At 46.8% G+C, this 22,713-nt stretch overlaps 1 protein-coding gene and 1 pseudogene across 1 annotated transcript; one reads left to right on the top strand and one right to left on the bottom strand.

The window, feature by feature from the left end:
- Positions 1–732: 732 nt before the first annotated feature.
- LOC121850211 lies at positions 733–19,567 on the bottom strand (annotated as a pseudogene).
- A 1,335-nt stretch (positions 19,568–20,902) lies between these two features.
- Positions 20,903–22,704, top strand: LOC121850210 (T-cell-specific guanine nucleotide triphosphate-binding protein 2-like). Its single transcript, XM_042340806.1, has 2 exons — positions 20,903–20,929; positions 22,095–22,704. The coding sequence occupies exon 2, from the start codon at positions 22,102–22,104 to the stop codon at positions 22,702–22,704; it is 603 nt and encodes a 200-aa protein (XP_042196740.1). The 5' UTR covers positions 20,903–20,929; positions 22,095–22,101.
- Positions 22,705–22,713: the final 9 nt, after the last annotated feature.

The raw sequence follows: 22,713 nt of genomic DNA, 5'->3' as shown, positions 1-22,713 counted from the left end.
TCTGGATGGTCTGCAGTTGTGTAGGGAGGCGCTGGAGAGTGGGGTGAGCAGGAGAGGTGGAGGAGGGGAATGTGCAGGTGAGGGAAAGCCGAGAGAGTGAGCGCCCAGATGTAAAGTTTGAAAAACAGTTGGGGGTCTAACAAGACACTGAGGTTCCACACTGTGTCTCTGATATGAAGTGAACATCTGTACAGACCTGAGGAAGTCAGTCATCTGCTCACATTTGGAGATGGAAGTGAGGATGGAGGGAGCACGTGTGGGTGGGCAGAGCAGGTGGTTGGTAGTGGAGACGAGGAGCCTAATTAGTATCAAATGCGACCTTCACCACACTTTTTGCATTCTTCACAAGATCATCAAGTGCAGCATTCAGCAGCTTGTAGGTCAGAATAAATGATGATCCTGCTCTAAAGAGAGAAGCCACAACTGGTACAAAATCGAGGGCCAGCTCTAGTGCGGAGATGGCAATGGCACCAGTTCCGAGCATTGACCTAGTAACTAGATCACTGTTTATCTCACCCACGAGGGGGGTTTGTATTACAGCTTTCAGATCCTCTCCAGGTTTACTAACTCTCCTGGCCAATCTTTCAAGAGAGGCATCATCCAGACACAAGCAGTGTTGGAAATATATTATTGCTGAAACTAACAAAGCGATATCACAATCAAAGGACAACCCCGGAACTGGCACAGCTCTGACAGAAGCGGAAGCTACAGCCATCATCCAGACTCTTTTCTTTAAAATCCCCTTTTCTGCTCCACAATTTCCACAGTTGTGTTTGGGAATGACAGGATGAAAACATCTTTCTTTATATCTGGGAGATCATTTGCAAGAGTTTCCCTTAATATAAGAAAATCAAACTGATCCAGTTTGAGGCTTGAGATGAGAAAAACAGATGGGAATTGAATCCCTGCCTTTTCCAAGTTACTGACACAATCCTTCCTGATCTTTTCCAGCTCTGCTTCTTCATCATAATCAATACCCTCCTCTCCAAGCCCATTTAGATCATTGTCAACTTTTGATCGAACAAAGTAGAAGTTCTTGCCCAGTCGTTTAATCTCCTTGGCGAGCAACGTATCATTCTCAGTGAATCTCGTGTGTGAGATGATGATGAAGAAATCATATCTTTTAAACTTTATCTTCTTCAGATATTGTTTGGCTTTGAACGTTGAAGTTCCAATTCCAGGCAAATCCCAGAAATAAACACCTTTCAGATCGGGATGTAAATATCCGGTTTACTCCAGTGTGGTTTTGACGTTACCAGTTGGAGCTGCTCCCTCATCATTTCTCTGAAGGCCTCTCAGGGCGTTGAAAACGGTAGATTTCCCTGCTCCTGATTCCCTTGTGATTGCAATGCTAAGCTCTACAGACTCCAGATCCTGTAACTTCTTCTGGATCAGGGGTGTGACACCTTCAACTCCTCCTGTTTGAAAAGCAGCCTGAAGCTGCTTTAGTTCTTCCTGTTTGAAGGATTTGACTGAGAAGGTGAAGCCATTTTCTCTCTGAAAGGAAAGAAATATTGTACATTATACACAATTTGAAGCCTAAACCCATTGCCCCCATTGATAAAGCTTCTGTCCAGAGTGATATTAGGTCCTCAGAGCCAGGATAACAGATCCCATCACTGCTCTGTACTGATGTGTCCAGCTATGGAAGTGGTGAGAGAACCAGCCTCTGTGCCCTGGGCACCACGGCAAGTGGAGATCCTCGGTTGAGAGAACATTTTGGCTTCGTTGAGAAATGTAGAACAGAGACTCAACATCTGTGTGTGTGCAGATCTTTATTTACCACAGACAGTCTCCAGCGTCCTGTAATAGAGCGGGATTCCCTTCAGTGCCGGCCTCAGACTGTGGCTCTGTATCTCTGGGATACTATTTTTTTGGTTAGCCAGGTATCTATAATAATAATAATAATCTTTGCATTTGATATAGCGCTTTCCATGTCGGGAGGACGTCCCACAGCGCTTCACAGAACACAGTGTAAAGTGAATTCACTGTACATTTGTGGGCAAACGCGGCAGCCAATTGCGCACAGCAATGTCCCACAAACAGTCGTAGATTGAAAATGACCAATTGATTATTGTTTTTGGTTTTGGAGGGATTATTATTATTAGGTGTGTGGAGTAATGAAACTTGCCCAAGGTTTGGCTCTGCCTGGAATTCAACTCAGGTCTCTCGCTTGCAAAGCGAGTGGTCTAACCACTGAGCTACAGGACTCCGTCTGACACATGAGGAAACCCATCACCAAACTTAACAGTATCCAAGCTGAGAATTCCACACATCCCACCAACACATGGAAATCCCAGAGTTAGATTGTTGGAATGGAATGTGCACTCTCTCCCTGGAGGGACACATCCTGTTTACATAATTCCATAGGCACAGGTGAGCAAAAGCCAAGGCTTGTGGATCCCAGAGTGTGCGTTGGGGTAACTGGTGGAGTCTAACCAAATAAAACTGCATAACTTGGTATTGGTATTGCAGTCTGGCAAGCTTTCCCGCTGCTTGTCCAGCGAGGAACACCCTACCCCTGTGGGTTTGGTTTGTACGATGAACAAGAGCTGAGTGGAATGACTTCCTGCCCCAGTGGACAATGGAAGGCTCTGCCCTTCCAGGTCCTGCTGATGAGCCAAGTGGGTTGTGCCCTGGAATACTGCGGACCTGCCTGGCTCAGGAACCGGACAAGAGACTACCAGGTACGGTCAGGCTTGTCACCTTGGAGCTCCAAGGAGACCTCGCTTACCTCTCCCCCAAGGAGCTATATTATAATGTTTGCAGCACAGAAGGATGTCATTGAGCCCATTGTGTCTGTGCTGATGCTTTGTAGCTGTCTCCTCAAATCCTACTCTCCTGCTCTTCCCCAAATTGTCTATGATGTTCTTTCCTGAAGAGAAGGTAACTGATCACTACTTATTCTCTGAAACCTCGTTGCTACAATTATTGTATGTTGCAATTGTGGGTTGTTGTCCTTTGCACAATCATTGACTGGAACTACAATCAAGAAAGACTTGTTTAACATCCAAACTGTGCACACACTATTTCATTAATAATTAAATAGTAAATACAAAGTTTCATGACAGTGTATCTTTCTCTCTATCTCCCTTTTAAACATCCCAATTGGCTCCATCTCTATGGCCTTTGGGCCAATGCATTCCACATTATCACAACCCTCTATGTGAAGAAATATTTTCCTGATATAATACAATACAAATTACAATTGTATAGCGCCTTTCACTTTGGGAGGACGTCCCAAGGTGCTGGAGAGTCAGGAATTTGGACCCGAGCTGAGGGTCGGGATTGGGATCTGACATCTAACCATTCTACCTCTAATATTGATATTTGGCCTCATATTTAAATTACAGAGAGTACCGGCAGTGTGGTTTACAGACAACAAAATACAATACAAATTCATAATCAGATAGCACCTTTCACACAGTGAGGTCACACTAAAGAGCTTAGCAGTATTGGCTGCACCTGAGCTGGGGGGGACCTAAGGGCAATGGAGTAGGAAAGGTTTGGTCAAAGTAGTAAATCTAGATGGACCTTGAATGAGGCAAGACCATGGAGGGATTTCATGGTGAGAACAGGGATTTTGAATTTTATCCGCTGGGGGTTGTGGAGCCAATGCAGCTGAGCGAGGAGGGTGATGCTCGGCATGAGGAGCCTGGTTAGGGAAATGACACGGGTTTCAGAGCGCTGGATAGTTTAGAATCATGGAATCATCCAGCACAGAAGGAGGCCATTTAGCCCCTCGTGCCTTTCCTTTGAAAGAGCTCACACCATAACCCTGCAAAGTTTTCCCTTTTTAAATACCTGTCAACTCCCCTTTTGAAAGTGTTGCACCTGCTTCTATCATCCTTCCAGGCAGTGCATTGCAGACCATAACAACTCTTCGGGTAAAAGAAAATTCTCTTTGTCTCCCCTCTGGTTCTTTTGCCAAATATCTTAAATTTGTGTCCTCTGGTTACCGACCCACCCACTAGAGGAAACATTTCCTCCCCATCTGCTCGATCAAAACCCATCAGAATTTTGAACGCCCTATTAAATCTCGCCTCAACCTTCTCTGCTCTATGGAAAATAATCACAGCCTCTCTAGACTTTGCACATAATTACAGTACATCCCTGGTATAATTCTGCACCCTTTCCAAGGCCCTGACATCCTTCCTAAGTACAGTGGTCAGAAACAGACAGAAGCCTCCAGCTGAGGCCTAACCAGCGATTTGCAAAGGTTGAACATAACTTCCTTCTTTCATATTCTATGTCTCTATTTAAAAAGCCAAAGACTTTTTAACAGCTTGTCAGCTTGTCCTGCCACCTTCAAAATGTATGTATGTGAAGCCCCAGGTCTGTCTGTTCCTGGACCCCTTTAAAATTGTACCATTTAGTTTGCAGCTGGTTTTGGGAAGTGCTGGGGAAGAAGGCAAACAGAGTGTAGGTGTCGTCAAGCTTGGATGTGATAAATGCTTGGTGGATCTTGAGAGGTCGTGACAGAGGTCCTGACCGCAACCACCTTTCCTGGCAACCTCTTCCAGTTGTTTATTACCCACTGAGTAAAGAGACACTTCCTGGTATCTGAGTCGTTTTCCTTCAATACTAAACAGCTTCTGCAGAGCTCATTGGTGTAACACTGTGGCTCATCCTCTCAATTGAAGCAGAGAAGATTGAGAAGGACCTGATAGAGATGTATAAAATTATGAGATGTTTGACAGTTAGTGTAAATAGGGAGAAGCTATTTCCACTGGTTGGGGAGTCAGTGACTGGATGGCATATATATAAGATTGTCTCAAGAAGAATGAAAGGAGAGCTTAGGAGAAATGTTTTAACACAGAGTGTTGTTGTGACTAGAATGTCACCAGTCGGCTGTTGGAGGCAGAGTCCATTAGGGGTTTGAAAGATAAATGCTTGAAGGGGAATGGGGAGAGGGCGAGGCAGTGGGATTGAAAGGACAGATGCTTGAGATCTGGGGCAGACGTGATGGGCTGATTGGCTTCATTCTGCTCTGTAAATTACTTTATAATTTTCACACCTTTTCACAGCAGTTTGGACTAAGTATTCCTTTTTTAAAAGTGATATGAAAGTGTATTAAGTCAGTGAATATTGGATTCCAGAGGCCAACTGGACATCACTTTCTTTGGAGCCAGACCTAAACTCCAATTTAATTTTTCTTCTGCTTAAAATCTAAAACCAACCTAAATAATGGAAGTGGAGAGGGGTTCATTTCCTGCTTCACAGGATCCACGGATCTGTTTGGAAATGACAGGAGGAAAACATCTTTCTTTTTATCTGGAAGATCATTTCCAAAAGTTCTCTTTAATACAGGAAAATCAAACTGATCCAGATGGAAGCTTGAGATCAGAAAAACAGATGGGGATTGAATCCCTGCCTTTTCCAAGTTACTGACACAATCCTTCCTGATCCTTCCAGCTCTGCTTCTTTGTTATAATCAATACCCTCCTCTCCAAGCCCATTTAGATCATCGTCAACTTTTGATCGAACAGAGTAGAAGTTCTTGCCCAGACGTTTAATCTCCTTGGCGAGCAACGTATCATTCTCAGTGAATCTCGTGTGTGAGATAATGATGAAGAAATCATATCTTTTAAACTGCATCTTTTTCACATATTGATCAGCTTTGAATGTTGAAGTTCCAATTCCAGGCAAATCCCAGAAATAAACACCTTTCACAGTGGGATGTGAATATCCGGTTCCCTCCAGTGTGGTTTCTATGTTACCAGTTGGAGCTGCTCCTTCATCATTGCTCCGAAGACCTCTCATAGCATTGATAAAGGTGGATTTTCCTGCTCCTGACACCCGTTACTGCAATGTTAAGCTCTACAGACTCTAAGTCCTGTAACTTTTTCTGTATCAGATGTGTGACTTTGTCTTCTCCACATGTTTGAATTGCTCTTCCTTGCTGAAACATTTGGAGTCTGGAAATGAAGGCATTTTATATCTGAAAGGAAAATAAACATTGGAAATTGTACAAATCTTCAAGCCTCACCCCATTACTCTGTTGATAAAGCTTCTGTCCAGAGTTAAATTAGAAGCTGTGTGACTGTACAGGAGAGGGGTGGGCTGGGGATCTCATTGCACAGTTTAGACTCGCTGACAAACTAATGTCAGCTGGCCCGATAGGGAAGCCCTCTTCTTAATATAAGTCAAATATACAGTAAAACATTGCCTTTCACGAGGAGTCAAACCCTGAGCTGGAAATAGGGAGGAGGTCAAAAAGGAAGTTCTTCAGGTTTGATCTGAAGATGGGCAATGAGGGGGCACGACTGAGGGATTGAGGCAGAGATTTCAGGAGTTTCAGGGTTTACTGAAAGCTCAGCCCAAATGGTTAAGCCGAGGGGACAAGGAACGTGTAGAACAGCAACGTACAACAACATTTATATAGCCCCTTTATACGGGGTAGCCTCCTGCAGCAATTGACAGTGGCAGAATCTGCAGAGGGAAAGCGAGGGGAGAGGTGACCATAAGCATGTGGAAAAAGGAAGGCCTTTAGGCGGGATTTGAAAGTGGGGATGTGGAGGGATTGAGGAAGATAGTTCCAGATATTCGGGCGAGATTGGCTGAAGGCACAGCCACTGATGGGGGAGCAGAGGGAACGAGGGACAAACGTGCGGCTGGAGCCATCCGAGCAGTGGGGTGGGGAGTGGAGTGGAAGCAGGTTGGAGAGGAGGAGAGCTGTTAGAGCATGAATTGATTTGTAAGTTAGTGTGAGGATCGTGAAATTGATCTGTTCGTGCAGCCTGACGAGGATGGGGTGATGTGGGTGCAGTTTGTTACAGCCACAGAGTTATGAATCAGTTGGATGTTATGGGTGGTGGAGCTGAGGAGACCGGCAGGAAGGGTGTTGGAAAAATCGAAGCAGGAGGTGATGGATGTAGGAATTTACTTATTCTCATCACTGATCGTGGAGTCCTGTAGCTCAGTGGTTAGAGCACTCGCTTTGCAAGCGAGAGAACTGAGTTCAATTCCAGGCAGAGGGCCAAACCTTGGGCAAGTTTCCTTACTCCACACAGAGTCTAATAATAATCCCTCCAAAAAAAAACAATAATAAATTGGTCATTTTCAATCCACAACTGTTTGTCGGACATTGCTGTGAGCAATTGGCTGCCGGTTCGCCCACAAATATAGTCAATTCACTTTACAGTATATTCTGTGAAGCGCTTTGGGATGTCCTCCCGACGTGAAAAGTGCTGTATCAGATGCAAGGATTAGTATTATTATTGTTATTAAACAGGATCAGACAGAATCAAACACCACGCTAGCTCATAGCTGCCAGACAAGTCTGTCCATGGGGACAAAAATCCAGGAAGAGATTATTATTTGAACAGAAGGAAAATAATATGTCTGGAAAATGAAAAGGAACTGGGGGCCCTGATTGACAATAAATTGAAGCTCCCGCAACAATACTCTGTGGCAGAGAGTAAAGCAAACCAGATGCTGGGATATATCAAAGGATCAACAGCAAACCAAAATAGTGGGGTATTCCTGCCACTGTATAAATCATTGGTGAGACCATACTTAGAGACTGTGTACAGTACAAAAAGGAAAAATCGAGAGGATACAGAGGAGAGTAATCAAAAAATGGAGGGTCTGGACTATGAGGACGGACTAAGTAAATTGAGCATGTTCATGCCGGAAAAGAGAAGATTGAGAGGCGACATGATTGCTGTCTTTAAGATTCTAAAGGAGCTACACAATGTAGATCATTGTGTATACGCCCAACGCACAACCTTTTTTGGGTGTAGGGCTCCTGGGAGAAGTTTTGAATACACAGCGGGCACTCTATGAATTTATGTGTATGAACCAAATGGAGTAGTACAGAACAAAAGGGAATAAAATTCCCAATTTAAAAAATAGGGACATTATTTACATGCATATTATATACCATGTATGTGTATAACCTTTAACATCAAACAGAAAGTCAGTTTAGTTACTATTAATGTGACACCTGGCACTGCATTTCTTCCACCAACATGTTGAAATCTGGATTGTATGATGAGCTTGCAGCTCGCAGACAATCATTTAGATGTGAATCTGTAAGTCTGGATCTTTGACTTAATATACTTCATATTGGCCAACAGTGACTCGCAGAGGTACATTGATCCATAGCATCAATTTATCCTCAATGCTGCACTTCTTAGAAGAGGTTACTTATTTTTGTCAACAAGTTTCCAGAAGTTTCATCTTTTGCATGGGACTGTAGAATAATGTCACTTTCAATGTTTATTATTCTAACATCCAGTTTTCTGATGTCAGCTTGAAACAATGTCTCTCAGAGGCATCAACTGTACTGAATGGGTTTGCAATCAATTTCACAATTGGTGCAATTGTATTAAATTCTTGAACTGTCCGACTGAATTCTTGTTGTAGCTTCTCAAGATGTCCCACAAAAAACTGAGGATCAGAAGCGTTTTCATCAGCAGTTTCAACAATTACTTTCTTCAGACGTGGGAAGTGTAGAAGAGACTTCTTCATCAAGTGAGACATCCATAAGTTCAGTTTACTTTTGAATGCGCTTACTAAGCTGACCACTTCAGCAATTTGTTTGGCTTTCGTCTGAAGTTCCAGATTTAACATGTTTAGTTTCAGAGTTAAATCTGTGAGAAATGCCAAGTCAAGCAACCAAGACCGGTCATTCAGTTGTTCGTATTTTTCTTTTCTGGACTCCAAGAACACCTGAATCTCTGGCTTGAGATCTAGGAATCTTGCAAGAACTTTCCCTGTACTCAACCTCCGAACTTCGGGATGCACTATCAGGTCTGTATACTCAGCATCAACGTCTTCTGGAAGAGCTTTGAAAAGTCTGTGCTGCAAACGTTCGTCAGAACGTTCTGAAGAAGGGTCGTGGACCCGAAACGTTGACTCACTTTCCTTTCTCCATAGGTGCTGCCTAACCTGCTGAGTTTTCCCAGCTCTCTCTGTTTTAGTTTCAGATTCCAGCATCTGCAGTATTTTGTGTTTTGATCCTAACTAATACCACTAGTTGGGCAGTGTCTGACACGTCTGTGGTCTCATCAAATTGTAATGGAAAGTAGTCACGTGTTTGAAGGTCACTCATCAACTGAAATCATATATTTTGTGAAATAGACTCTACTCCTATTACAGTGTTATGTCACATTTGCAACTCATATATCAACAACATGATTTCCATCTTATTGCTAAAACCTTCAAAAAGAGAGTCTGCAGCAGACAGCATCGCCTCCTTCTCCAGTTCTCTGTCGTCGAAAGGTTTGTTCCATTTAGCAAGGACATGAGCAACTTTAAAAGATGCTATCGTACAATTTTTGACTGAGGAACATACTCAGTAAAAACCCACTGCTGAATTGCAAGTTTGGATTTGCACCTCCAGGCTGACTATGCAAACTCCCCGCTTGTCGGCCTTCCCAACCCCTCCCTCCTCAGGCTGCAGATAATCCAGAACTCTGCAGCCCGTGTCCTCTCGGAAATGTGTGTGTCAGCAAGCCAGCCGGCAGGTTCGGAATAGGCAAATTAAACTTCTTTCATGTTATGATTATTTTCCAATTCATGCGGGTTGGGGTTGGGGTTGGGCACCCCTAGATCATGAAGGGGCAGAAGGATAAACTCGGGAACTACAGGCCAGTCAGCATAATGTCAGTAGTGGGGAAACTGTTTGAGACTATCATCCGGGACAAAATAAATCTTCACTTAGAAAAATATGGGTTAATGAAGGACAGCCAACATGGATTTGTAAATCATGTCTAACAAACCTGATGGAATTTTTGGATGATATAACGGAGAGGGCGGATGAAGGTAGTGCAGTTGATGTAGTTTATATTATAGCATTTTCAAAAGGCGTTTGATAAAGTGCCACATACGAGATTGTCAGCAAAATAGAAATCCGCGTTAAAGGGACAGTGGCAGCGGATACAGAACTGGCTGGGAGACATTTTGGGAGGAAGAATGAGGAGAGGCAATATAAGCTGATGATACAAACTTAAAGGGGGTGAAGGAACAGAGAGACCTGGGGTTCATATAGTAAATCTTTGAAGGTGGCCGGACAGGTAGATAAAGCTGTTAAAGAAGCATATGGGATACTGGGCTTTATAAATAGGGGCATAGAGTACAAAGGTCAGGAAGTTATGAGGAACCTTGATATAAAACACTGGTTAGGCCTCAGCTCGAGACTGTGTTCAGTTCTGGGCACCGCACTTTAGGAAAGATGTCAGGGCATTGGAGAGGGCGCAAAGGAGATTTCCCAGGATGGTACCAGGAATGAGGGACTTGAGTTATCAGAAAAGACTAGAGAAGCTGGGATTATTCTCCTTGGAGCAGAGAAGGTTAAGAGGAGACTTTTATAGAAGGTTTGACAAATTATGAGGAGATTTGATAGGATGAACAAGGAGAAACTATCTCCACTGCGGGTGGGTCGTTAACCTGAGGACTACAATTTTAAAATAGTTGTTAAAAGAAACAGAGGGGAGGTGAGGAGAAATTTTTTTGCATTGCGAGTTGTTTGGATCTGGAATGCATTGACTGATACGCTGGTGGAAGCCAATTCGATAACAACTTTCGAGAGAAAAGTAGATAATTATTTGGAGAGGACAAGTTTGCAGGGCAATGGGGAGATAGCGGGGGAGTGGGATTGACTTGGATAACTCTTTTCTTGTGATAGATTTCTTGTGGCTAAAGGGATTAAGGGATATGGGGATAAGACGGGTAGGTGGAGTTAGAATAGATCAGCCATGATCTTATTGAATGGCGGGGCAGGCTAGAGGGGCCGAACGGCCTACTCTTGCTCCTAATTCTTATGTTCTTATGTTCTTTTCAATCTCTTTTCAAAGAGCCGGCACAGACACAATGGTCTGTATAATTCTATGATTCTATGACAAGCTGTTTCAACAAGAGGACACGGCCTGCGATTGAAGGGGGGAAATTCAGAACAAATCTACAGAAACGGTATTTCAGTGAATGAATAATAAACCTAAGGAGACGGTTGAAGCAGGAAGTGCTGATTCCCTCAGACACAGATTAGATAGTTTTTTTAGGAAATAACATCATGGGATATAGTACATAGGTAGTTTGGGACTTGTGCACATGCGACTGCCAGGAAGCTGAAAGGCAAACTAGATGGACCTTGGTCTTTTTTCCTTGAGCATTTCTTATTTTCTTATGTTGTCATGTACTCTGTGTCAATGATCATCACAAGGTAATGATTGCTTAACATTATTTGTTTACTGATTATGAAGAAAGGTTATATGCACAATGGTCAAGCTCACTGGCTATGTATTAGAGAACAACTGATTTGGCTTTGGCTGAGAACCAGTGTCCTGATGTCCTCTATCTCCCACTGATAAACATGCACTTGCTGGTTAACGTACAACACAACAAGTGTATCATTTTTCCACCGTTTGTTTGGCTTTGGGTTAACTCCACAACAGGAGTTTATGTTGGTTAGTTTTACAGTGTGTGAGTCTATAGAGCTTTAGAGTATGTGACACTGGGAGCATATGGACAGAATCCTGCACAAACGTTCTCCTCCTCCAAGCCCTCCCACTCCACCCACCCTCCACACCCCCCCCCCACACACACAAATCCCTCTCTAGACACACAGGACCATATTAACGGATTTCCAACCTGTCCTCGTGATTTAATCCTTTCAGTCCTGGTATCATTGTGAATGTCATCAAATTCCAGGTAAACATTCTCTCTGTGAGGCAGAGCCATTCAATGCTTTCCTCGTAACATATTGCTCGATGGGATTAAAGGAGTCAGATCCCAACAACATAACAAGAACAACAAGTTGCATTTATATAGTGCCTTTCACATCGTGAGAATGTCCCAAGGCGCTGGACAGAACAGGGGAGAGGGCTGAAATGCTGAGATAATGTTGACTTGATAACGTGGAGTGCTATAACTTAGTGGTTAGAGCAAGCAAGAGGACCTGAGTTCGATTCCTGGGCACGGTGAAATGTTGGGCAAGTTTTCTTACTCCACGTGCCTCTGATTACCCGGGAGTAAATACGAACCCAGTTGTTAGTCGATTGGCGGTTCATTTTTCCGGGGTTAATAAATAAATAGTAATAATTTGGTCACCCAATTCACGACTGTTTGTGGGACATTGCCGTGTCCAAATCGGCTGCTGCTGCTGTAAAAATCGCTGTAAGCCAGAGCTCTAACGGGAGGCTGGTCCGAGCTGAACCAGTAGCAGGAAACAACAAGAACAACAACAAATTACATTTGTATAGCGCCTTTCGCATCAGGAGGATGTCCCAAGGTCCAGTGCTCCCGATGATAAGCTGTGTGGTTTTAGCTGTTTTTCTCGATCGCTAACACTCACTGTTTACGACCAGATGTGAAGAACGTTGGCTTGATGTTATTGTCAATGTAACCGTCCTGCAGTGTGAGTCAGCACCTTCAGGAGACGAAGGAGACAGGAGAGCAGCGAGAGTCAAGCAGTGAGGTTTCTGTGTAACAACCAGTAAATGATTTGGAAGCACATTTACTGCATTGGGAGAGATTTGCACAGAATACATTCCTTTCAGCTCAGGGTCCTTGTGAGTAATCACGTGTTAGTGAGGCTGACACACAGCCCCAACTTGTTTGAATCAGTGATAGAGGACAGAGAGCTCAGTAACACACAAGCAGCAGCTCAGCATCTTCCCAACTGTAGCCTGATTCCACACAACACTTGGAGACATGTTATGAAAGTCTTACTCCCCTCTGGGGTATTATAGTAATAGATTAATGCTCCGCTTCTCAGACCAGGAAGATGATGGACTGTAAAGTGCAGTGACCATGTACTTTGTAGGTGAATGCGCCAGCCAATTTGCGTACAGCCAGGTCCCACAAAGATTGAAACAAGTGAATGACTAATTTTATTTGGGTGATTATTGGCCAGAATATCAAGAGCAGGCAGATGGGAACTCAGCTAATCCTCTCAGCGTAAACATACTGCCTCCAGCAATATAACACACCCAGCACTGCAATGGAGTATTAGCATAAATTATATCAATTCTAATGTAGGACTTGAACCCACAAACATCTGACTTAGATGCGAGACTGCATGAGCCAGACTGCATGCTGACCAAGACACTAGACCTCTTCCTGCACAATTCCTGGGTTGTTGGAGCCCTGGGAATAGGGGTGAGAAAGGATAGTAGTCGGTGATCTGAAGGAACAGGTGACTTACACACAGCAATGACTCTCCTGAGCTCAGTGTCAAGGTGGTCGAAAAGGAGAGAAAGGAGATGCTGCATACATCACAAGATCACACACAACATTGGTTTGGAGGTTTGGATGGAGAAGATGCTTTGGCCATTGGATCTCATCCCTCTAGAGTACCCACCCTCTAAACACCATCAGGAAGTTTAGGCTCCTCACAGACAATTTGAACTGTTAACATCTGGAAAACAGTCGACAAAACAGCTGGTCACATAGGACTTGCACATTCTGCCCCATGTTGGCTGTCAGATTATTTTTATGCCGGTAATCTTCCACCGGGTACGGTGCAGCCCTAACACTCCCCTCAGCAGCAGGAGGATGACATGTTTGCCCAAACTAAGAATCATTTATCTCCATCTGCAACAAGACTCTGGCCATCAATGCTGTCATCCTCGACGAGAACCTTGACATTATGGCCCTCACGAACCTGGATCACCCCAGGTGACACCTTCCCCCTCACTGAGGCCACACCACCTGACTACACCTACCACCATGCCCCACTCCCCAACCGCCATGGTAGCAGGATGGCCCTTATCTCCAGGGCGTCACTTGCCCTATCCCCCTACTCCACAGGCTCATTCCCCTCTTTTGAACACATTACCCTCTGCCATCCCTCCCACCTCTCTCTAAAAATTCTCCTAATTTACTGCCCCCCAAAATCCTCCCCCAACCATCAACTCTGCCATCTCCACCCTCCTAGCCTCCCTGTGCCTCTGCTCCGACCGCCTCATCACCCTAGGCAACTTCAACCTCCAGTTCAACCTCTCTTGCTCCACCTCCTCAGACCTCTCCTCTCTCCTTTCCTCTCTCAACCTGTCCCTCCACATCCACTCTGCTACCCACACCTACGGCCACCCACTCGACCTGTTGATCACCCGGGGCCTCAGCATCTCAGATGTCACCATCAGCAGCAAGGCCATCTCTGACCACCATTTTATCTCCCTCGACTCCTATATCCCTCTCCCCACTACTTCCAAACCTACCACCACATTCTACCACCTGTGGAAGATCTCCCCGCAATCCCTCTCTGCTGCCCTGGAATCCTCTGAACTCCTCCCCCTCTGGCTCACTTCTCGCACCAACCAATCCTCTGCGGTTACTCTTCTCCACAGCGCCCTCTCCAACACACTCAATGCCTTTGCCCCCCTCACCTCCCGAACTGCCTCCTATTCCCGATCCTCAATCTGGTTCACCAGCACCTCCGCTCGCTCAAGGGAGAGTGTGGACTGAGAACCCACTTGGCTCAAATCCGGCCTAACGGTCCACCGGCACATCTGGGAGGGGGAGGGGGAGGAGCTGGGGGGAGGGGGAGGAAGGAACTACCCATCGCTCCTTCCATAACTTTGAAACTGTCACCATCAACTTCAGGATCCTCACGCTCGTTTACAGGTCCCTTCATGCCCTGGCACCTCCTTAGCTCTTTGACCTACTTATTCCCCATGCCACCACCAGCCAACTCCACTTGGCTGGCTCCTTGTCCCCTTCTTCCCATGCCATTGGCAGCCATGCCATCAGTCAATGTGCCCCAGAACATTAGAACTCTCTCCCTCGTTCCCTCCCTCCTTCCATCTCCTTCCCCCTTTCCGCATCACGCAATGCCTTCCTCTTCGGAATCACTTACAGTCACCTCCCCGCTTCCCCTGGCTCGGTGTCAGGCTTCGCCACTGTTAAGTGCACCCAGTCCCGTTCCTGCTTGATGGGTGCTATATAACCTCAGGTTGTTGTCACTGTCATCAAATCCTTTTGAATGTGTACATGCGGTGCAAAAAATCACCGCGGGAAAGAATTCCACACTGCCATCGCTCTGCGGGTGAAAAAGTTTTTCCTGAACTCAGTTCTGGATCTCCCAGTTCTGATTTTAAAACTAGGCCTCGTTTTCCAAAACCCCTGACCTCTGGAAATAATCTTTCCAGCTCCACCTTCTGGCCACTCTCCTGTCCAACGTCATCAACCTCTCCTTGTCAACTGGTTCAGTTCCAACCTTTCTAATAACAGCTGTCATCATCCCCATCCTGAAAAAACCTTCCCTGGACTCATCCTTACTCTCCAGCTACCGCCCCATCTCTCCAAGGTTCTGGAACGAGTCGTGGCATCCCAGCTCCGGTTTCTCCTCCAGCCCCTGCACTGTCACGTCTGGCGTCCCCCAGGGCTCTGTCCTTGTCTCCTCTTTAATATCTACATGCTCCTCCTCGTGACATCATCTGCAGATATGGGGTCAACTACCATATGTATGTGGATGACACCCAACTCTATCTTTCTGCCTCCACCCTCAACTCCAGAACCACTGCTGTCCTGACAGACGGTCTGTCAAGACTGAGACCCTCCCATTGGCTCGCGCCAGCGCCTCCGCACCTCATGTTCTGGCAGCATCAACCTCCATGGTTGCACATTACAACTCACCAGTCAGGAACCTCAGTATCTTGTTTGACCCTCAACTGTCTTTTCTCCCCCACCTCCAATCCATGACCCACTCTGCCTTCACTCACCTCCGTAACATCACCCGACTCCGCCACCACCTCACCCCTCAGGCCACTGAAACTCTTGCTCATGCTTTCATCACCTCCAGGCTCGACTACGCAAATGCCCTGCTTGTCGGGCTTCCCAACTCCTCCCTCCACTGCAGATAATCCAGACCTCTGCAGCCCGTGTCCTCTCCCACACCAAACTCCGTGACCCCATCTCCCCCAGTCTCGCACGACTCCATTAGCTCCCTATCCTTCAGAGGATCCAGTTCAAAATCCTGCTCCTCAACTACAAAGTCCTCAATGGTCTCGCCCCACCCTATCTCCCTGTGACCTCCTAACCACTTATCAGCCTGCACGCTCCCTCCGCTCAATCGGCTCCAGCCTGCTCCATGAGGGGCGGGGCCCCCACGGGGAGCCGGGGCCACCATGGGGAGGTATGCCCACCACAGGGAGGTGGGGCCACCATGGGGAGGTGGGGCCACCATGGGGAGGCGCGGCCACCATGGGGAGGTGGTGCCACCATGTGGAGGTGGGGCCCCCATGGAGAAGTGGAGACACCATGGGGCGGTGGGGCCACCACGGCGAGGTGGGGCCACCATGGGTCGGCGGGGACATCATGGGTCGGCGGGGCCACCATGGTGAGGTGGGGCCACCATGGGGAGGTGGGGCCAACATGGGGAGGTGGGGCCCCCACGGGGAGCCGGGGCCACCATGGGTATGTATGGCCATCACAGGGAGGTGGGGCCACCATGGGGAGGTGGGGCCACCATGGGGAGGTGGGTCCACCATGGGGAGGTGGGGCCACCATAGGGAGGTGGGAGTAATTGAGGATTACATTATAATGCAATGTTTGGGATCATAAAGTCCGCAGTGATGGTGAGAATGGAATTCCAATTAAACTCGGACACCTCTTAAGTCCTTAAAAATGTCCGTCCCCGATACGTCCGGCTTAACCGGCTTCAACTGTATCTGTAGCATCTCACCCACCATGGGGAACCGGAGAGGGCGGGGGAAGTCCAGCAAGGCTGAGGTGGCTGAGCAGAGGGAGTGAGCAGTGGATTCGGGCAGGAGGAGATCAGAGATAAGGAGATGCCAACGAGGGGATGGATTTGTCAGTGAGGGTGAGGACCTTGAAATTGATCCACTGGGAGATAGGAAGCCAGTGGAGGCTGGCGAGGCCTGGGGTGATGGGCATACAGAGTGAGAATGTGGGCAGTGGAGTTTTGGATGAGTTGCAGCTTGTGAATGGGGGAGTTAGGGAGACCAGTGAGGAGTGTGTCGGGAAAGCGAGAGTGGGAGCCAGACACCAAGGCTGCACACTGGTACAGAGAGGTTAGAGGCCAGAGAGAATCAGGAGGTCAGAGCCAGAAGAGAGGAGACATTGGCAGGAGCCGTGGAGGATGGCTTCCATCTTGATGTAGATGTGCCATGGAGCGGATGGATTTGCGGGTGAAGTTGAGAAGGTTGATATCATGTACCGTAAAGAGTAATTTTTGGCTCATCCAGATAACAATTAGCACTTAAAATAATAATAAATAATAATATCCTTGCATTTGATATAGCGCTTTTCACGCCTTTGAGACGTCTCAAAGCGCTTCAAAGAATATACTGTAAAGTGAATTCACTGTATATTTTTTGGCAAAATGCGGCAGCCAATTGCGCACAGCAGTGTTCCCACGAACAGTCTTGGATTGAAACTACCAATTTATTATTGTTTTTTTTTCTTGAGGGATTATTTCCCTTCAAGTGCATTTTCTCATTCCAGGCAACATCACTGCTCAACCTCTCCTGTACTGCCTCCAGGAGCTCAACATCTTTCCCATAATGAGGAGTTCAAAACTCCACCGAGTGTCCAACTGTGCTCTTTTATGGTTACTCCAGTAACGTAACATTTCAGAGTGTCCAGAATTTGTCAAATCCTTAAACACAGCCTCATTTCTAAGGTCTGTTTTCTGTCAGTTTCTTTTAAAAACTACTGAAAACAAAGTTGAGGCAATTTGCCAAATCCTTGAGGCTCTGAAATGCGACATTAACAGTAAATCTGGACTCGGATGGAGTTGAACCAAATTATTCTGTCACCAATAGACTGATCAGTCGGTGCTCAATGTAGAGAATTCTCGGATAATTGACCCTCATACAAAAGCAGCTGATGGTGAAGTCCTGGTCCTTACCTGCAGTGGGTACTTGTTGGAACAAATCGATCAGTGAGATAGACTTTGCTGATAGTCACCGTCAACAGCGATATCCAGAGCGACTGTTGCTGCTGCTTCAGCCCCACCCGCACTGTGAGAGCTTTGTGCAAATATCTCCTGTCTCCAACTGCTCCACTCACACACCCAGTGACAGGGGAGGGCGGTCTCACAGAGAGGGTCCAGTGAGAATCCAGTGCAGCGCTGCCTCACTGGGTACCAGGCAGGGAGTCTGGGGGCAGGTTGTGGCTGTGAGGGGGTGGGGCCACCAGGGGGAGGTGGGGCCACCATGGGGAGGTGGGGCCGCCATGGGGAGGCGGGGCCACCATCGTGAGGCGGGGCCACCATGGGGAGGCGGGGTCAACATAGGGAGGCGGGGTCACCATGGGGAGGCGGGGTCACCATGGGGAGGCGGGGCCACCAAGGGGAGGTGGGGTCATCATGGGGAGGTGGGGTCACCATGGGGAGGCGGGGCTACCATGGTGAGGTGGGGCCACCATGGGGAGGCGGGGCCCCCATGGGGAGGTGGGGACACCATGGGGAGACGGTGCAACTATGGGGAGGCGGGGCCTCCATGGGGAGGCGGGGCCGTCATGGGGAGGCGGGGCCGCCATGGGGAGGCGGGGCCGCCATGGGGAGGCGGGGTCACCATGGGGATGCGGGGCCACCAAGAGGAGGCGGGACCACCAAGGTGGGGGAAAGTCACCAAAGGGAGGCTGTGCCATGAAAGGGGAGGTGGGGCTACAACGGGAGGCGGGCACCCCAAGGGGAGGCAGGGTCAACAACTGGAGGCGGGGTCACCAAGAGGAGGCGCAGATGGGAGTGGGGCTACAGTACGTGACGTGAGGTCGGGAGAGATGGTGGCAATGCCTATGTGAGGCTTTGTGGTGGGAAGGTCTTCAGATGAAAGTTAGTGTTTGAGATTCCCTCAAGGAGGGTAAGGAGGGTAAGGAGCTCGAATGAGGGGAATGAGCCAGAGCAGTAAGGGGATAGAGTAAGTGAGGTCCTGGAGATGAGGGTCATACCACTGCCACGGTGGTTGGGATGTGAAGAATGATGGGAGGTATAGCTGGGTGGTGCGGCCTCAGTGAGGGGGAAGCTGTCGTCTGGGGTGTTACTGATGTCGATATTTTCATCATCGATGAGGTCATTGATGGTCAGAGCCTTGTTGCAGAGGGAGTAGACATTTTGAAGGCTGGTGCGGAGGGGACAGTTGCCAGGGGAATGTGTGAGACCTGAGGGGATGATGGAGGGATTGGCAGGGAGGATGGGAATGAAGATGCGGGAGGAGAGATTGTGCCCCGGGGTCTGGGTCAGGCGGGGCTTGTGGTGATAGTGGGGAATGGGGCACTCAGTGCGGCTGCTGCTGGACAGCCAATGCCGAGTGCCACGGTGGGCCCGAGAGTGGACACACACATGGTCACCCTGTGCTGAGTGGTAATTTATACCTGAGGACCATCACAGCCATCCGAGTCAATCCATTCACACGCTTTCTATCTGAAGTCACTGACAGCAGCCATTGATTAGGGTTTACTCCCTGGGGATGTGATGTGATAGTGTTAGAATAACTTACAAGTGAAATCTTCATAACAGTAACCATCACATCAGCAGCAAAGGCAATGCTGTGGCTATTTCCCAACAGTCACATTACTGTACGATGTAACCGGGTGAACCTGTCTGGTAAGCTCCAACCTTACAGCCCACAGATCCCTTATATGTGCTGTGACCCATTGCAGTATTGACACTTGGCAGATGAAATAAAGACCAACATTGTGTAACAGGAGAGGAAAGGCATTCGGTATAATCAGGTAATTCTGGATCATGGAATTACCTTTGTCATGTGAAGTCCTGTAGCTCAGTGGTTAGAGCACTCGCCTTGCAAGCGAGAGACCTGGGTTCAGCAGGGCGAAACCTTGGGCAGGTTGCCTTACTCCATACGCCTGATAATAATCCCTCAAGAAAAGAAAATGAATAAATTGGTGACTTCAATCCATGATTGTTTTTGGGACACTGCTGTGCGCAATTGGCTGCCACAAATATACAGACAATTCACTTTACAGTGTCAACATCTACAATTTGCACAAAGGTAACATTATGATTTATGATTGGATGAAGGAAATCTATCAACAGAATTTGTTTTCTTGTTGTGGCTTAGTATTTTTATATTTCAATAAGATTAAAACTTCCATAATTTACTGACCTGAATAGTTGTAGTAAATGAGATCACAGAATGCTAACCTGAAAAATCCCTTGTCTGGTGTTACTAAAGCAGATCACAGACCTGGGATTAATGCTACCCCTGTCCAGGTGTACTATAAATGCATCTGAGATATTACTTGTGTCCAAAATGTTCAGAGTTAATTTATACAGCGTCATGAGTTTGAGTAATTTGAATTGTTTTGGAACACTAAAAGCAAAGTCATTTAATTAAATATAACTTTAAACTTACATAATTAACTGATACTCCAGTGCAGTGAGAGGGGTGCCTTGCATTGTTGCCGGTGTTGTCCTCAGCTGAGACATTACATTGAGGTCCTGTCTGTCTGTTCAGTGGACATTAAGGGCTCCACAGCACTATTCAGAATGAAAAGTGGGTTTCTCCCGGTGTCTTGGCCAACAATCCCCTGGATCATTGAATAACACAATTCTAACCTGGAGGATACCAAGCCTTAACATGGGTGTAAGTACTGGGATTGTTTATTGCAGTGGGAAGAAGCTGTTTCTATTAAACACACATTGTTTCTATTAAACACAGGTTCCTCCGGGTCTGGCCTCCTCCTCATCCCCCGAGTCCTCCGCTCCACCCTCGGTGGCCGTGTCTTCAGCCACTGCGCCGCGAGGCTCTGGAACTGCCTTCCTCACTCCCTTCGTCTTGTTCCCTCCCTTCCCATTTTCAGGTCTCTGCTGAAGACTTTTCTTTTCGACCGCACCTTTGGTCACCTTCACCCCCTCCCCACCCCACCCCGCCCACCCTGGCTCCTCCCCCTCCCACCGGCTCCTCCCCCTCCCCCCAGCCCCTCCGCCTGGCTCCTCCCCCTCCCCACCGGCTCCTCCCCCTTGTAGGGGATTGCAGAGAGTGAAGGACACACTCCGGTCAGTATCTGTCTCTTTACACATTCACTCTGTCTGTTTGCTCCTCTGTCCCACAATGTCTGACAGTCACTTCCTTTAACAGTGTATCCACAGTGATATCCTACACACACAGCTTCTTGTTATATACTGTACACATACACTCCAGTTATATCCTGTATACACACACCCTCCCCCTCCAGGTATACTGTACACATACTCTCCAGTTATATCCTGTACATATGCACTCCAGTTATATACTGTACACACACACTCCAGTTATATACTGTAAACATACTCTCCAGTTATATACTGTACATATGCACTCCAGTTATATACTGTACACACACACTCCAGGTATATACTGTTGATATACAATCCAGTTATATCCTGCACACACATACCCTCAGGTAAATATTTTACACACACACACTCCAGGTATGTATTGTATAAACACACCCTCCAGGTATATAATGTACACACACCCTCTCGTTAAATACTGTACACATACACTCCAGTTATATCCTGTACACACCGCCTCCAGTTATATCCTGTATATACAGACCCTCCAGGTATATACTATACACACAAACTCCAGGTATGTACTGTGCACACCCACTAGTCATATACTGTACACAAACTCTCTCCACATATATACTGTACAGACATACCCTCCAGTTATATACTGTCTACAACCCTCCAGGTATATACAGTACACATACACCCTCCGGGTATATACTGTACACACACACCCTCCAGATATATACTGTACACACACACACTCCAGGTATATACTGTACACACATATTCTCCAGGTATATACTATACACACACCCTCCATTTATATACTGTACACACACACTCCAAGTATATACTGTACACACACACTCCAGGTATATACTGTACACACACACTCCAAGTAATCATTGTACACACACACTCCAGGGATATTCTGTAGCTATACCTTTCATACTCTCCCTCTCTACCTTCAAAAGTCTTCTAAGAATCTGTCTCTTTGGCTGTGTTTTCGATCCCCTCGCTTCTCGCCCCCATCTCACACCTCGCTCGGGCTCCCAATCCAACTGATCAAATGTTTGAGACCTCTCCCTACATGATAAGTAACGTGTCAATATAAGTTGTTTTTGATGGCCAACATTAATTAAACCTTCATATTAATCTTTGATTTCAGAGATCAAATGGCTGCCTCCAAGTTCTTCCATTCTGATGAAATCATTGGACTACAATCTGATTATAAGACTGGTGGATTAGGAGCCATTCTATCTCAGATAAGGAATAAATGTAGTCACTTAGACGAGGTACAGGTTAACATTGCAGTGGCAGGTGAAGCAGGCTCAGGGAAATCCACCTTTATCAATGCCATAAGAAATCTTCAGAGCAACGCTCAGGGAGCTGCTCCGACTGGTCACTGTGAGACCACAACTGAGCCAACCATGTATCCCTATCCACATCTCCCCAATGTTCAGCTCTGGGACCTTCCAGCAGTAAATAGCTGTGGTTTGGGAATGAAGCGTTATCTGGAGCTGGTAAAGTTTGAGAGCTACGACTTCTTCATCATTGTGGCTCAGGCTCGCTTCAGGGAAAATGATGCTGAACTGGCCAAGAAGGTCCAGGAGCAGGGCAAACTGTGCTTCTATGTCCGATGTAAAATAGACAATGATCTGCACTCACTGGCAATGGAAGGAGCTGAGTTTACAGAAGATGAAGAGATGAAGACAATCCGGATGGACTGTGTGGCCAACTTCCAATACACTAACATTAAAATACCCCCATTTTTCTGATATCAAACT

Source organism: Callorhinchus milii, unplaced genomic scaffold (genome assembly GCF_018977255.1).
Source record: "Callorhinchus milii isolate IMCB2004 unplaced genomic scaffold, IMCB_Cmil_1.0 Scaffold15, whole genome shotgun sequence".
NCBI lineage: Eukaryota > Metazoa > Chordata > Chondrichthyes > Chimaeriformes > Callorhinchidae > Callorhinchus > Callorhinchus milii.
The sequence above is the reverse complement of the archived record's forward strand: the minus strand, read 5'-3'. Positions and strand labels throughout refer to the sequence as shown.